At 38.5% G+C, this 12,696-nt stretch overlaps 5 protein-coding genes and 1 pseudogene across 5 annotated transcripts; 3 read left to right on the forward strand and 3 right to left on the reverse strand.

Annotated features, from left to right (window-relative positions):
• Positions 1-60: 60 nt before the first annotated feature.
• On the reverse strand, positions 61-1,333 carry LOC18024356 (annotated as a pseudogene).
• Positions 1,334-1,978: 645 nt separating this feature from the next.
• LOC18024357 lies at positions 1,979-3,113 on the forward strand. The gene is made up of 2 exons (XM_024159096.1): positions 1,979-2,122; positions 2,221-3,113. Exons 1-2 carry the CDS (start codon positions 2,115-2,117, stop codon positions 2,798-2,800), a joined length of 588 nt encoding a protein of 195 aa, XP_024014864.1. The 5' UTR covers positions 1,979-2,114; the 3' UTR covers positions 2,801-3,113.
• Positions 3,114-3,914: 801 nt separating this feature from the next.
• On the reverse strand, positions 3,915-4,404 carry LOC18024358 (calmodulin-like protein 3). Its single transcript, XM_006407770.2, has one exon. It carries the CDS (start codon positions 4,374-4,376, stop codon positions 3,915-3,917), a length of 462 nt encoding a protein of 153 aa, XP_006407833.1. The 5' UTR covers positions 4,377-4,404.
• A 2,151-nt stretch (positions 4,405-6,555) lies between these two features.
• On the reverse strand, positions 6,556-7,330 carry LOC18024359 (2Fe-2S ferredoxin). The gene has a single exon (XM_024159825.1). It carries the CDS (start codon positions 7,257-7,259, stop codon positions 6,777-6,779), a length of 483 nt encoding a protein of 160 aa, XP_024015593.1. The 5' UTR covers positions 7,260-7,330; the 3' UTR covers positions 6,556-6,776.
• Positions 7,331-8,048: 718 nt separating this feature from the next.
• On the forward strand, positions 8,049-9,747 carry LOC18024360. Its single transcript, XM_006407772.2, has 2 exons — positions 8,049-8,736; positions 9,271-9,747. Exons 1-2 carry the CDS (start codon positions 8,293-8,295, stop codon positions 9,331-9,333), a joined length of 507 nt encoding a protein of 168 aa, XP_006407835.1. The 5' UTR covers positions 8,049-8,292; the 3' UTR covers positions 9,334-9,747.
• Positions 9,748-11,778: 2,031 nt separating this feature from the next.
• Positions 11,779-12,090, forward strand: LOC18024361 (putative lipid-transfer protein DIR1). Its single transcript, XM_006407773.2, is given in 1 exon segment — positions 11,779-12,090. A coding segment is annotated over 1 exon segment (312 nt).
• Positions 12,091-12,696: the final 606 nt, after the last annotated feature.

Consider the following 12,696-nt stretch of genomic DNA (forward strand, 5'->3'; position numbering starts at 1 on the left):
TTTTTTCATCATGATGATAAAAATCCCCAATGTTGGAATAATCCAAAAGACTGAATTCGTTCATGCTTTTCACGAATGTAAAAGAACAAAAAACACAAACGTGTGCTTCAAACACATTTATGTATATTTTAAGTCACAAAATAAGCTTAATAATGTATTCAACAAGTGATTATTAAAAAAAGACAAAAACAAGAGACATCACAACAAAGAAGTAGCGCATTTATTCATCAGACAGTAGCAGCAATAGCCTTGACGAGATCACATGATCCACAGACTGAAAGCACATGATCGAACCACTCAACTTTCCCCCAAATTTCACGACAGTCGCGCCTTTCAAGCACAATCTCCGCACACCAAATCATCTTCTTTTCGCCTTGCCACACAAGTGCCATCTTTCCACCATAATCAGCCAATTTAGCAATGAGATTTAGGTAATCCAACTAAACCCTTTACAGGTTCCCACCTTCTTACCTCAGAGTCAAACCATACGAACTCTCCCTCCACAACAGAGTACAAAACGTTGTCTATCTCGCAATGACTCTCTCTACGCACCCAACAACCCATCCATCGTCGTGCAACCTTATCGTCGTCCCACCTACCTTCCTTGGGATCGTAAGCAATATCCCCTCTGATAGTCACCACGTGGAACTTTCCGTCCATAGTTGCGGTGTAGGCGTAAACTCCACGTTCTGTCGCGCCGGGCAGATCCCAAGTTTGGGACTCTGTGTCAAACACCTGGAACGAATTCTCCGATTCGGAAACACCAGTTGCGTGTCGACCTGCTACATATATCTTTCCATCAATTACGCCTGCCGAAAGTAAACACATGTCTTCCCTCAGGCTTGGAGCCTCGCTCCACGTGTGAGATCGACAATCCAGTCTCGAGACCCTATGGTAGTTTTTCTTGGCCATGGCAAAAAAATCGGATCCGCCAATGTTGTAGATATTAGAGCCAACCGCCACAATGGTCTCCGGCAGAGGGTGTACCAGGTTGGACCTTGAGAGCCACAGGGTTGTGTGCACACATAGAGACAACTCTCGGTTCGGCCCAGGAGTGATCGGGCCTTGTATAGCTCCGGTGTAGCAATCAGAGATCGAAAGCTCTTGGAGACGAGGGAAAGAGTCGGATAGTACAGCCTCGGGACGCGTGCGACGCAGATCAACAGCAAATCATTTGGAAGCGACGGAATCGGGGTCGATTGCGGCGTCGGCGACGGCGACGGCGAATTCTTCTTCCTCTTTTCTCTCTCCGGGGACGACATTGACGGAATTGACGAGACGAAATCGCCGCCTTAGGTTAAGACAGACCGGCGAAAATTGGACGACAAGTACTGTCCGGCGGCATAATTGTGCTTAATAGTAATAGGAACTAGGAAGAAGATGATTTACAAAACTGTTGGGCTTTATGGGCCCTTTACAATATTGCAAGATTTTACTCAATTATTCTTTTGGGTTCACATTCATTGGTCTCCCGAAAAGAAAAGAAAAACCCCAATTCACACTGTCAAGTTGGTCGTTTTCAACAAAATTGGAAATGATTTTAAACATTTAAACTAATATACTTACTGTCATGAGAAACATTATTTTTTATTAGTCGTCTTAAGTAATACTAATGAGGATTGTAATAATAAATCATAGTAACAACTTTTCTAAATTCACCAAAAACCATTAAAATCATTTTTAAACTTATCAAATCTTAAATCAATCAAGAAATTTTATTGAATAACACATAACTTCAAACAAACAAACAAACAAAAACTATATTGGTAAATTTTGTTCCTAACAAAAAAAAAAAAACTATCTTTTTCACATATATCTGTTTCTGTGATATTTTTTTTTTTAAGTTCATGTATAACTTTATAATTCTAATTTGAAATTGAAATTGTTTGTTGTGAAAAAAAATAATAATTCAGTTGACTCTGATGTGGACAAAAAAACGCCTAAGCGCAGCTGGTATGTAAAAAAAAAATACAAAAATAGAGAGAGAGTGTGTATTTCGACCAAAAAAAAAAAACAAAAAAACTCTCTTTCAAGACAATCCATCTCTCTCTTTCCTTCAATTCCAACTAATCTCCCGACCAAAAGCAAAAGCATCGCAGAAACTAGATTCCTCCATGGAAGAGTAACCTAAATCTCTCTCTCCCTCCATCTCTCTCCATACTCAATCTGCCTTTTTTCTGGTATTCGCTCATTTTTTTCCATTTTTTTGTTTCCGAGCAGATCTGAGCCGAAAATCGAGTACACGACCGGCGTCGAGACCGCCGTGAGAATGACGTCACCGACGTCCTCCGTCGCCACCACAAGTGTCCACGTAAGCGCCCTCGACGGACTCGTGAACGTGAACTCTCTCTTCACCATCGCCGTCTTCGTAGGTCTCTCCTTAGCGACGCCAGGACAGCATAGCCTCGAGCAGCGATCCAGCTGCGACGCAAGTGCTGACGTGGCCAAGAAGCTACTGGTCTTCGAAGTCGTCTCCTTCAGCTTCTTCCTCTTCTCCTCTCTTGTAGCTCAGGGTCTCAAGCTTGCCCTGAACCTTCTCAACAGCAAAGACGTCGACGAGATTTTCAGGGCCCACATCAACATCAAGGTCTTGAGATGGGGAATGATGGCATCTGCTGTCGGATCCGTCATGGGTTGTCTGTTCTTGATGCTTTCTATGGTCAATGTGATTCAGATCCGTCTCGGTTTGCTCTCTTGCGGCAGCAAATCGGCGGCTCAAGCGGTTGCAACGCTCGTGACGCTGGTTTCCTCTGCTCTGTTGGTTTACATCTCTACTGCCGTTTACGCTTTCTGGCATTGAAACTGATTTGAATTTAGTTCCTCAAAGAATCGTCAAAATTGGATTATACAGAGGAAATTGATTTGGAATGATGAGGGAGACTCTCATGTTCCTAAAGTCCCTGGCTTTATTCCTAAAGTCCTTGGCTTTATTTTGATTGGCCGATGTAATTTATCAGTGTCTTTATAAGTTTTTTGTCCACTGGTTCAAACAATTTCTCTATATTTTTCTGTGTTTCTTTCGGAGAAAGATGTAAAGATGACAAGATAAGAGAATATTGATGATAAGCTTTTTATAAGCACAAACGAAGGTGTGTTCCTTATTTAATCAGCTTGAGGGGTTTGGTGAAAGTATTGGACTCTATTTCTCTAACACTTTGGATGACATTATTTGATGTTAATGGAGAGATGATTGGAATGTTCTTCCATCTCCTTTAAGGCCATATCAAGCTGCTGTTGCAAGGCAGCACAACGCCTTCTCTATCGGCTTAGCTTGGCGCTCAGCTCTCGAATCTTTTTATCTTTCTGTCGTCCTAAAAAGCTTGTTTGTACAAAGACTATTAAAGCTCAGTTCATGAGTTCGGAGAAGAACAGACCAAGCTTTTTGTTCTTTACTAGTCATAGATCAATGTCAAGCGCATTCTAAAGTTAAGATCCTCTAAAGATCATTCACAAACGCATTGCCTAAAATACAAAAGCTCCAAACCTCCGCATTTTGCAATCTAACCAAATAGAATACCGTATTGACCAAAAAATAAGGTTCAAATCTGTAGTAAAATATGATCTTAAAAGCTTAAAGGTATTAATTAATAAGTGAAGTGCATCACACCTGAATGTTACAAAAACAATAAAAGAATCCTTAACAATTTTGAAATCCTCAGAATCAAAAACAATAGCGGATTGTAAGATCCGTGGATTCACATGGTTATGTTTCAAAATCCCACAAAGCAAATTCATCAACAATATTTGTGGAGGGGCGTTCAGAACAAAGCTCACAAATTTTTGTTGAGCTTTTTCTTTGCAAATCCATTTGTTAATTCTCTTTTTCGAGTTTTTACCCTAATCATTCCCAAGAAAAAAAAACAATGATTTTGGGTCTCAAACCCTAAACCAAAAAATGGGGGTTTTGTTTTTGTTTACAAGTTTGATCCTAAGGCAGCAAATCCACCACCTTTCATCATTTGTTTAAACTCTTTGAAATTCACCATCCCATCTCCATCAACGTCCACTTTGCTTATCATCCTCTTGCAATCCTCTAGAGTCCTTCCTTGCTTGAGCCCCAAGGAAGCTAACACCGATCTCAGCTCTTCCACCGTGATGAACCCGTCTCGGTTCTGATCAAACACGTTGAAAGCCTCTCTCATGTCTTCCTCCTCGTCTCTCTCCTCCATGATTGTCTGGTACAACCCTCCAAACTCTTCGATGTCTACGTACCCATCACCGTTGAGATCAATCTTCTCAATCATCTGCACCAAGTCTTTGTCTGGGATGTAGATTCCAAGATTTTCCAGTGAATCATTCAGCTCTTGCTTCGTGATTTTTCCGTCTCCGTTCCTGTCGAACATTTGGAATATCCGGCAAAGCTCTGCTTGATCCATCTTAGTTTGGTTTATTATTTAGAAGCTTTTTGTACAGAGACTGAATGAGAACAAACGTAAAAGATGGGTTTATAGAGAAGAAGAAGAAGAAAAGATTAAGGCCAGAGAAGGGAAGATGGACTGGTTCTTAAAGAAAAGGAGTGGTTGCCATTTTAGAAAATTCATTACAACTGTGATCGTGGTCTGCACCAGTTTTCTGTTGAACTAGTCTTAAAATAGGTTGATGATGTCCTTCAAGAATACATCAAAACGAAAGTCTATCTATAGATACAAGACACGGAATGTACACATTTTATCTCATAAAATTCTATCATCAAACAGTTTTCCGTTAGGATAGTTATTTCAGGTTAATCCTTAAAGCTCACAGTGTATGGTTAGGATAGTTATAGAAACAGAATTTCATTCAAATGCTTATCAGTTTGAACATGCTTATTGGATCTTTTTAAACCTCTATATTAACTATTTAAGATGTGATTTATTCTAAGCGAGTTTTTTTCCTTTATATATATTCTTCGTCAACTTGATACACCACGCTGTTTCAAATATAGATCGAAGAGACAACTTCAGAAATTAAAAAAAAAAAGAGAGAGAGAGAGAGAGAGAGAGAGAGAGAGAGAGAGAGAGAGAGAGAGAGAGAGAGACCGTAGCTAACAATATTGAGGTTTAGATTATGTTGTAAGCCAGAAAGTTAGAATTATTATAGTTCACAAATAATAAAGAATTCTCAACAATTTGAAATCCTTGTATGATAGTACGTGGATTGACATGGTTAAGATTCCAAAATTGATTTAATTTTTATTTCATTGTTTGGAGTATATGTAAGCATTCTGCTTATCAGTTCAGTTCGGTTTCAAGTTCGAACATCGATTTAAGGTTTAATATTGGTTTAATTTTAGCTACATATTTTTTTCATAAAACTAGTAAAATACAAACAAATCGATAAAGTTAACTCAAGTAGATTCGAGTTGGGTTTGATTTGTATGCCACCCCAAGCTATCCATATATGTGAGCCAGCCGAGAACCCATATTAGAAGTCCACTATGAAGATCAAATCCGTACTCAACGTTGAATGATCAATTTTCCTTAATTAGTTTTAGTTTTCTAAACAAGTGTGTAAGATTCTAATGGAGGTCATCAGATTTGAGATCCTCGAGTTTCATTGAAAAATTATCCACAGTCACTAGTGACACAAATTGCAGGCCAGAAATATAGACTTGATGAAATCACTCACAACAACATGTGAATAATCAAAGAGATAATTTATCAACTTTATTGATCATATCAGACTATGATATAAAACTGTCAAAACAGACTCAATGACTCAATCTAATAAGTCAAACAACAGATGATGGCTTTGATAATCATGATCTTGTGAACTTAATGAAATTTATAAAAATTGTCAATTGACGGTAATCTTCTAAAAATTGTCAATTTGCGGTAATCTTCAAAAAATCATCTAACTACTCTTAACTCCACTTAACAACAAAACCGCATAATTCCAACGTTCAGAAAACGAAACCGCTCTTAAGAACACCAGTACTAAAACATAATAGCTAACCTCACTCTTATCCTCAACGTTACTATTGAATCACTCTTCCATACAAGCCACTACAATATTAGATCCTACAAACAGAGTTTGCAAGGCTCGAATCAAATCTACCAAACCATCGGTTAAAGATGCCATGTTCTTTCTACCTTATTCCCTTCCCTAAAGCAAATGCAAAATCTGCGATTCCAAAGCTCAGAGTCCATATAATGTTATCTTAGACTCACCATATATAAACAAGTAGTTAAGAGAATGAGAGAAAAAGATGGCCGTTAAAACCCTAAGCATAGTGAATGATAAGAGTAATTAGAAGGTCGGTAAAAGAAGAATCTCCTTCCTGTTCTGCGAAAGCACAGAATTCTAAATGCTCTCTTATCTTTTCACTATGCTCTCTTCTCTCTATGCCTAAATTTCTTGACGAAATGAGCTTGAGAGACCAAAAGATATCAACAGACATAATCTATTCCTTGAACTCTCCAAATTGCTTTTTTTATAAACCTTTACATACAACACCATAATTTCTAAGCCTTCATGAGTGTTTTTGCTAAAATCTAAAACGGAGAAGAAGCAAAAGGCAAGAACACCTTAGAGGGCAACAATCTAACTGGGAGAAGAAGCAACGACAACAAAATCAATAAAGCAACATTCAATTGCAGCAAGGCAACCCATTTTTGAAGCAGGGAATAGTTTAAACAAGCAAGTTCTTTACCACATTACAAAAATTTTAAAGTAAGGAAGTTGTAAAGGAAGATTACAGATTCAAATCCATTATCTGCAAAGTATCGAATTTTCCAAATCGAATTATTGCCCAAATTGAGAACGAAAACAACATCAGAGAGGCCTTTGTAAACAACTTACGGGATATCCCAAGGCTTCGCTTCAGGGACGGCGACGACCATACCTTGGAGCTCCTGCGTTAACACAACTTGGCAGCCAAGGCGTGAGTGCTTGTTCAGGACACGGGACCTAGAGTTACGCTTCAGCACATACTCCTCGTCGTACGTACGCGCCGGGAGCTTCTCGAGCCATTCCTCTGCGATCTGGACCTCGCACTCCGCCGAGCAAGCATCGATATCCTCCAACCGATGCGACGCCGGATCGATCAGACCAGTGTGAGTGAGCGCGCGAAGGAGAGTCTGGCCAGAGAGCCCAATGATTTCCTTCTTGAATCCATCCGCATCGATCGCTGATAGCTTGACGATTCGGTCGGCGACTTTTCTCGATCCTAATGACGGAGAGACAGGGGCAGATGTTGCGGAGGTGCGGAAGATTAGGGATCTGGCAAATGGAGATACGCGGTGGATTTGAGGGGAGAGTTTGTGGAGATTCGTCGCCATCGTCGTTCCTCAATTTGGTCGTTGCAGAGCTTTTTTTTCTTTTAATGGGTCTAGTAGTGAGCTTCCGATTACGATACAGAAACTCGGGAAAAAAAATGCAGTGAGGGTGAAACGCTTATTTGAGCTGGGCTTCTTTACAAGCCCAATCTTAATTCCAGGTCCAACATCACGAGAAAAATAACAACTCAATTTGACGGTCTAGTCGAACCGGTTCTACGGTAATCGGCAAATTCGTATGGTCTAGTTCTGTTTAACAGTGTATTATGTTCTTTTTTTTAGGTGGAGTTAATTTTGACTTTTTGACTATACCACATTGATTTCCATTTATCCCATGTTGCATTCCCCAAATGTGAGGTTTCTTGGAAGTGCAATACTCTGATCCATAAATAGTCTCTGGTCGTGATGTATCTTTCGACATTTTTACAAAAGATCATTTGGTATATCTTTGCATAACACCTAGCCCAGATTCAAAAAAAGACTTATATATGGACTAAAAAAATAAAAAAAGAAAATGAATTTCAATATGTTTTGAGGCTTCAAATACATAAAGAATCTCATTACGGCATGTGTTGTGTTGTTAAGAGGCTTTAAAGACAGAAAACCTAGACTACATTCGAATTGCCGCATCTCTCGATCCCATGCCTCTTTGTTCCCATGTGATACGGTCCACCTACTTTTTTCCGATGACGCGTTTTAGAAGTTAGAACAAAAGGCTTAACGAAACTAACCCAAATTTAACTAAAAAAATTGCATTGCTAGGTACTAGCCGACGTGGCTCCCATTCATTGGTTGACCTTCTATGGTTTGAGAAGCAGAAGATCACTGCTCCATCAGAATTCCGCCATCAATAATTTGACAAAAATATTTTTGATCCACTCTGTTTCAAGCTGTCACCAAAAAATGTCTTCTTCTTCCTCTTCTTCTTCTTCTTCGTCGCTTAAACCCATTACATTAATATAGTTTCCTGATAACGATCAAACAGATCGGCAAAAACAAAACACACAAAAAAAATCCAATCGTGAATTCAGGAGTGATGCTTCGTATCGCGATTCTCTGTGTCGTGATCGCCGCCGGGATCTCGATCTCGACGGCTACCACCGAGAACGAGTCAATATACGAGATCCTCAAGGAGAACGGATTGCCGTTGGGGATATTCCCGAAAGGCGTGAAAGAGTTCAACTTCGACGGCGAAACGGGACGATTCTCGGTTTATCTGAACCACTCGTGCGACGCCAAATACGAGACAGAGCTGCATTACGACGCCAATATTACCGGAACGATAGGTTTTGCTCAAATCGGGGATTTGTCGGGGATCTCGGCGCAAGAGCTATTCTTGTGGTTTCCGGTCAAAGGAATCCGAGTCGACGTGCCCAGCTCTGGACTTATATACTTCGACGTTGGTGTTGTTCGCAAGCAATATTCCCTGTCTTTGTTCGAGACTCCCAGAGATTGCGTTGCGGTTCGTCGTGAAAACGAGGTATGAATCATCAGAATCTCTCATTGCCAATCTGAGTCTGAGTCATTTTTGGATTTGCTTGTATTTGGATTCATTCAAGGCTATACTCATGTGCTGCTATAGCTTGAACGCAGAAAAATTTGGAAGACTAGTGTTAAAAAATTTCAAAATTAATCTTATATAAAAAAAGTGGAGTGTGTGCACATGAAAATGTGCTTTATAGTCGCAAGATTTTGAGGGTTTTTAACGTCGAGCTCTTGTTGTATATTCACAAGTTGTAGACTTGTCAGTAAGAAATTAGTTTTATAGTGAAAAAGACTCTTTTTTTCAAAACATGGAGATAACCCACAGAGGTAATTATTCAAATGTGCTTTAGTTGAGATTCCCTTCCAGGGTCATTGGTTGAGAGTTTTTTATCAGTGAGCGAGGAACAGTTAGAAACATGACATCAGAAAATCGTTGGAACTAGGAAAGATGAGTTTTCAAAGTTTTTGGATAGATCAGATGTATTGAGAATGGAAAATGAACTAATGTGTACACAATGGTATTTTGCAGGTTCAGTCTTCTATGTTGGCATTGTATCAAGTAGATCAAACTCTTGGGAGAAACATTATTTAGCCGGAGTTTAAAGAAATGTTGTTATACTATACCAGAAAGATAGACAGATGTTCTCATCAATTCTTGAAGATACTTGTACTGTTTTGGTCTCAAAATCTTAGGCATGATGAGTCAAGGTCAAATGCTTCATTCTTTCCCTTCCCCATTTCTAGTTTTGTTTCTGTATTGCGCGGGGACTGAGAACTGAGAGAATCTGTGAGCGGAAGTTACATGGAGAGACAAAAATATCTCTGGTTTATTCGGAAAAGATGTTGAAGGAATGGTCCATATTTGGTTGAAGTGATTGATGGTAACTGTGAGTTGATAAATGTTTTTTTTTTTTAAATTGTATTTTGGTGTCATGTCTAAACAGCTATTATATCCTATATATAGCCAAATAATTGTTATATAAAACTGACAATCATTTCCCATTCACAGAATATCTGGTTGCTTTATTTCTGGTAAATTGAACCTAGAGTTTTACAGTCCAATCAATTGTGACATTATTAGACTTTTGTCATTCTAAGTACCTGACCCTGACCCTTACCCTGAAATCGAAGTCTGTCTCCAGCTGGCTTCGGAAGTCACTGTTGGAATTTATTAGATGGATCTACGAACAGTAATGCAAAATTAGTCTAGTTATTACGAGAGGTTTTAAAACTTGTCAAGCGCTTTTGTTGTACTAAAAAAGCAAATTTATGGAGCAACCAAGCTTCTTAGCTAATGCTGAGGACGTAGGTGATTAAGAGGAATTTAGTATGTTGATTAAAAGAGAGATAATTAGTTTAAGAGGCATGCACTGAGATGTATACAGCTTTTTGTCTTCTAGTCAAAGTGATAACAAGGATAACAAGACCACTTTTAAACCCCCATTACATAGTTAGGGGACACAGTCACACAGCTGAGAATGCCACCAGACCATCAACTTCTGGATTGTGAGATATTTAGTTTAAGATGGTGATTAAGACCCATAACTTAGATGAACACTGGTTAAAATTATTAACGAAACTAGAGTATATAATATATATTATGAAAGCTTGAGAATATTGTAGTGATGTATATATATTTGCCCCCCCCCCCTAATTTAAAAAAACTAGTGATAATATTTTTTTTTTCCGACTAAAAAGTAGTGATGCATGTGTGACCCTACAGACAAAGCCAAAGTTTGAATGGAAAATGTGTGACCCTACAAAGGTACAAACGATAAGCCTAAGTTTAATGATCCATCTAAATATCTAATCAAAGTCATCCAATCATACTATGATATGTGCAAGTTATATGACTTAGGAGCCTCGCCCTTCAAAGACAGACATTTTCAAAACTTAGATCAATGAGATGATTGTAAGTTGGAAAGAATCTCAGGATCGTACAAAGATATTAGTTATGGTTTTTCGGTGGCCAGTCAGGCCTGGTCAATGTGGGGCAAGACCGGATCTTAAAATTTAAGGATTAGAAACAATTTAAAAATAAATATTTTCTTTTGTGATTTGGAGGTTGAAAAATTCGCAAATAACCAAAGAAAAGTTTTGGGAGCTATAAGCGGATGTTTCATCAGCCTGTCCCCAAATCCGGCCCAGATGTGGGGACACCCATGTGTGTGGTCGTACAATTTTGTCGGCTATGGTTCAAACTTGTTGCCGTCTAAGCTCTCACACCTTATACAATACTTTGCGCATCTACCGATTCACTCTCTAAAGTCTATGATCCCATGTGGTACGGTCCACCTATTTCTTTCCAGTTAGAAGTTAGAAACATTCGATTGACGAAATTGCATTCCATAACGACGTGGCTCTCATTCATTCTCAGATTGTGTGTGAGCGGAACTTAGACGAAAATCTGGTTAGTGAAAAATATATATATTAACGGAATGGTCTAGATTTGGTTCAGGTGATGAATGTTTTTTTTTTATTGTGCTTGTCATTTGCTCTGTTTTGTACCTTGGCAGTAACAGATAATAATATATTCATGTATTTAGCAGAATAAATGTCATGTGAAATCTGTAATCCTTTCTTCTTCACCAAATATTTAATTAATGGTGACATTGAGTATGTATTGACAATTCTTTATGCATGTAAATCAATTGGTTGTACGTTACACTTTTAATGCCGTATCTTTTTTATCCAAAACCATCATCTCTATGACTCTTTGTATAAGTGACAGTATGACTCAATTTCCCTAAAAATTGGAGATTAAAATAAGCATTTAGAACAGTTAAACTAATTAGAGATGTTTGAGGACTGATGAGTGAGATAAAACGTAATTTTTTTTTGTTATGAATCTACAGACAATAAATCCCAAGTTTCATGATCCATCTAATCCAACTCCATTAGGTTACTCATGCGATCATTCTCCTTACACTACCCTACTATTAATAATTAATTTATATATATATATATGTACAAGTTATACATGAGTCTCACCTTTTAAAACATTTCACAACTAGAAAAAAAAAAACAATTTCTTATGATGAACAAATCACAGGCTCTTACAGTAATAGTGCTTTTGGTTTTGGTCGAGTCAGGCCTGGTCAAATAGGCTACGGCACACCCATGTGGTAGAACATTTTTGTCAGCTTTGATTCAACTCGTGCCGTGTAGACCATCGGTGGCGCCATTTAGCACATTGTCTCCGAACGAACTATGTTGCGCTGCCATCAAGACACTTGGTCAACCTTGTCTATGCGTTCTTGCCAAGGGACCACCCATCTCTGGCGTTGACCGCACTCTCGCTCTCCAGTTACCTGGAAAATGTTCTGCCAATTTTCCACCGTGTTACTAGTTTTCTATCTTTTGTAATAAATTTTAATCAGACTTAAAGAGACTTTTCAGTCTTATATATCACGCAATAATGTATACCTAAGCAAAAAAAAAAAAAATGCGGGAACCAAAGAAAGAAAAAAAAGAAGTAACCAGCAGGTTAGTGGGTTTGAAATTTCGGGTTATTGATTCATATCCCATAGCGTTTGCGAATTTGAGATTTTGGGTTCAAATTTGGGCTTTCGAAATCCCTCTGCTTTCACTTCAGGTGTTGTTGTTGTTGCTACTGTTGAGATAGCAGTTCCCTTTATGATTGCATGTTACAGACTCTTCATGAATTCTACTAAATAATTTACAAAACCGAAATTAAACACCTAACATGGTTTTACTACGATTCCTCGTATTATTCTGATCCCGGTTTCTGGATTGAATTGGCAAATTGTGTGTTCCAATCTAAATTACTTGGTAAATTTACCAAAAAAACGAAACCAAAATTTATATACCTAACTCGGTTTTACTAAGCCTCGTATCATCCATGATTCTCTGATTAAAAGAGGTTTCTGGATTGAGTTGGCAAATGATGCGGTCCAATTCAAATTATAACTTTCTTTCCTTCAAAGACCTTTTG

The sequence above is a fragment of the Eutrema salsugineum genome, unplaced genomic scaffold, assembly GCF_000478725.1.
Source record: "Eutrema salsugineum unplaced genomic scaffold, Eutsalg1_0 scaffold_13, whole genome shotgun sequence".
Lineage (NCBI taxonomy): Eukaryota > Viridiplantae > Streptophyta > Magnoliopsida > Brassicales > Brassicaceae > Eutrema > Eutrema salsugineum.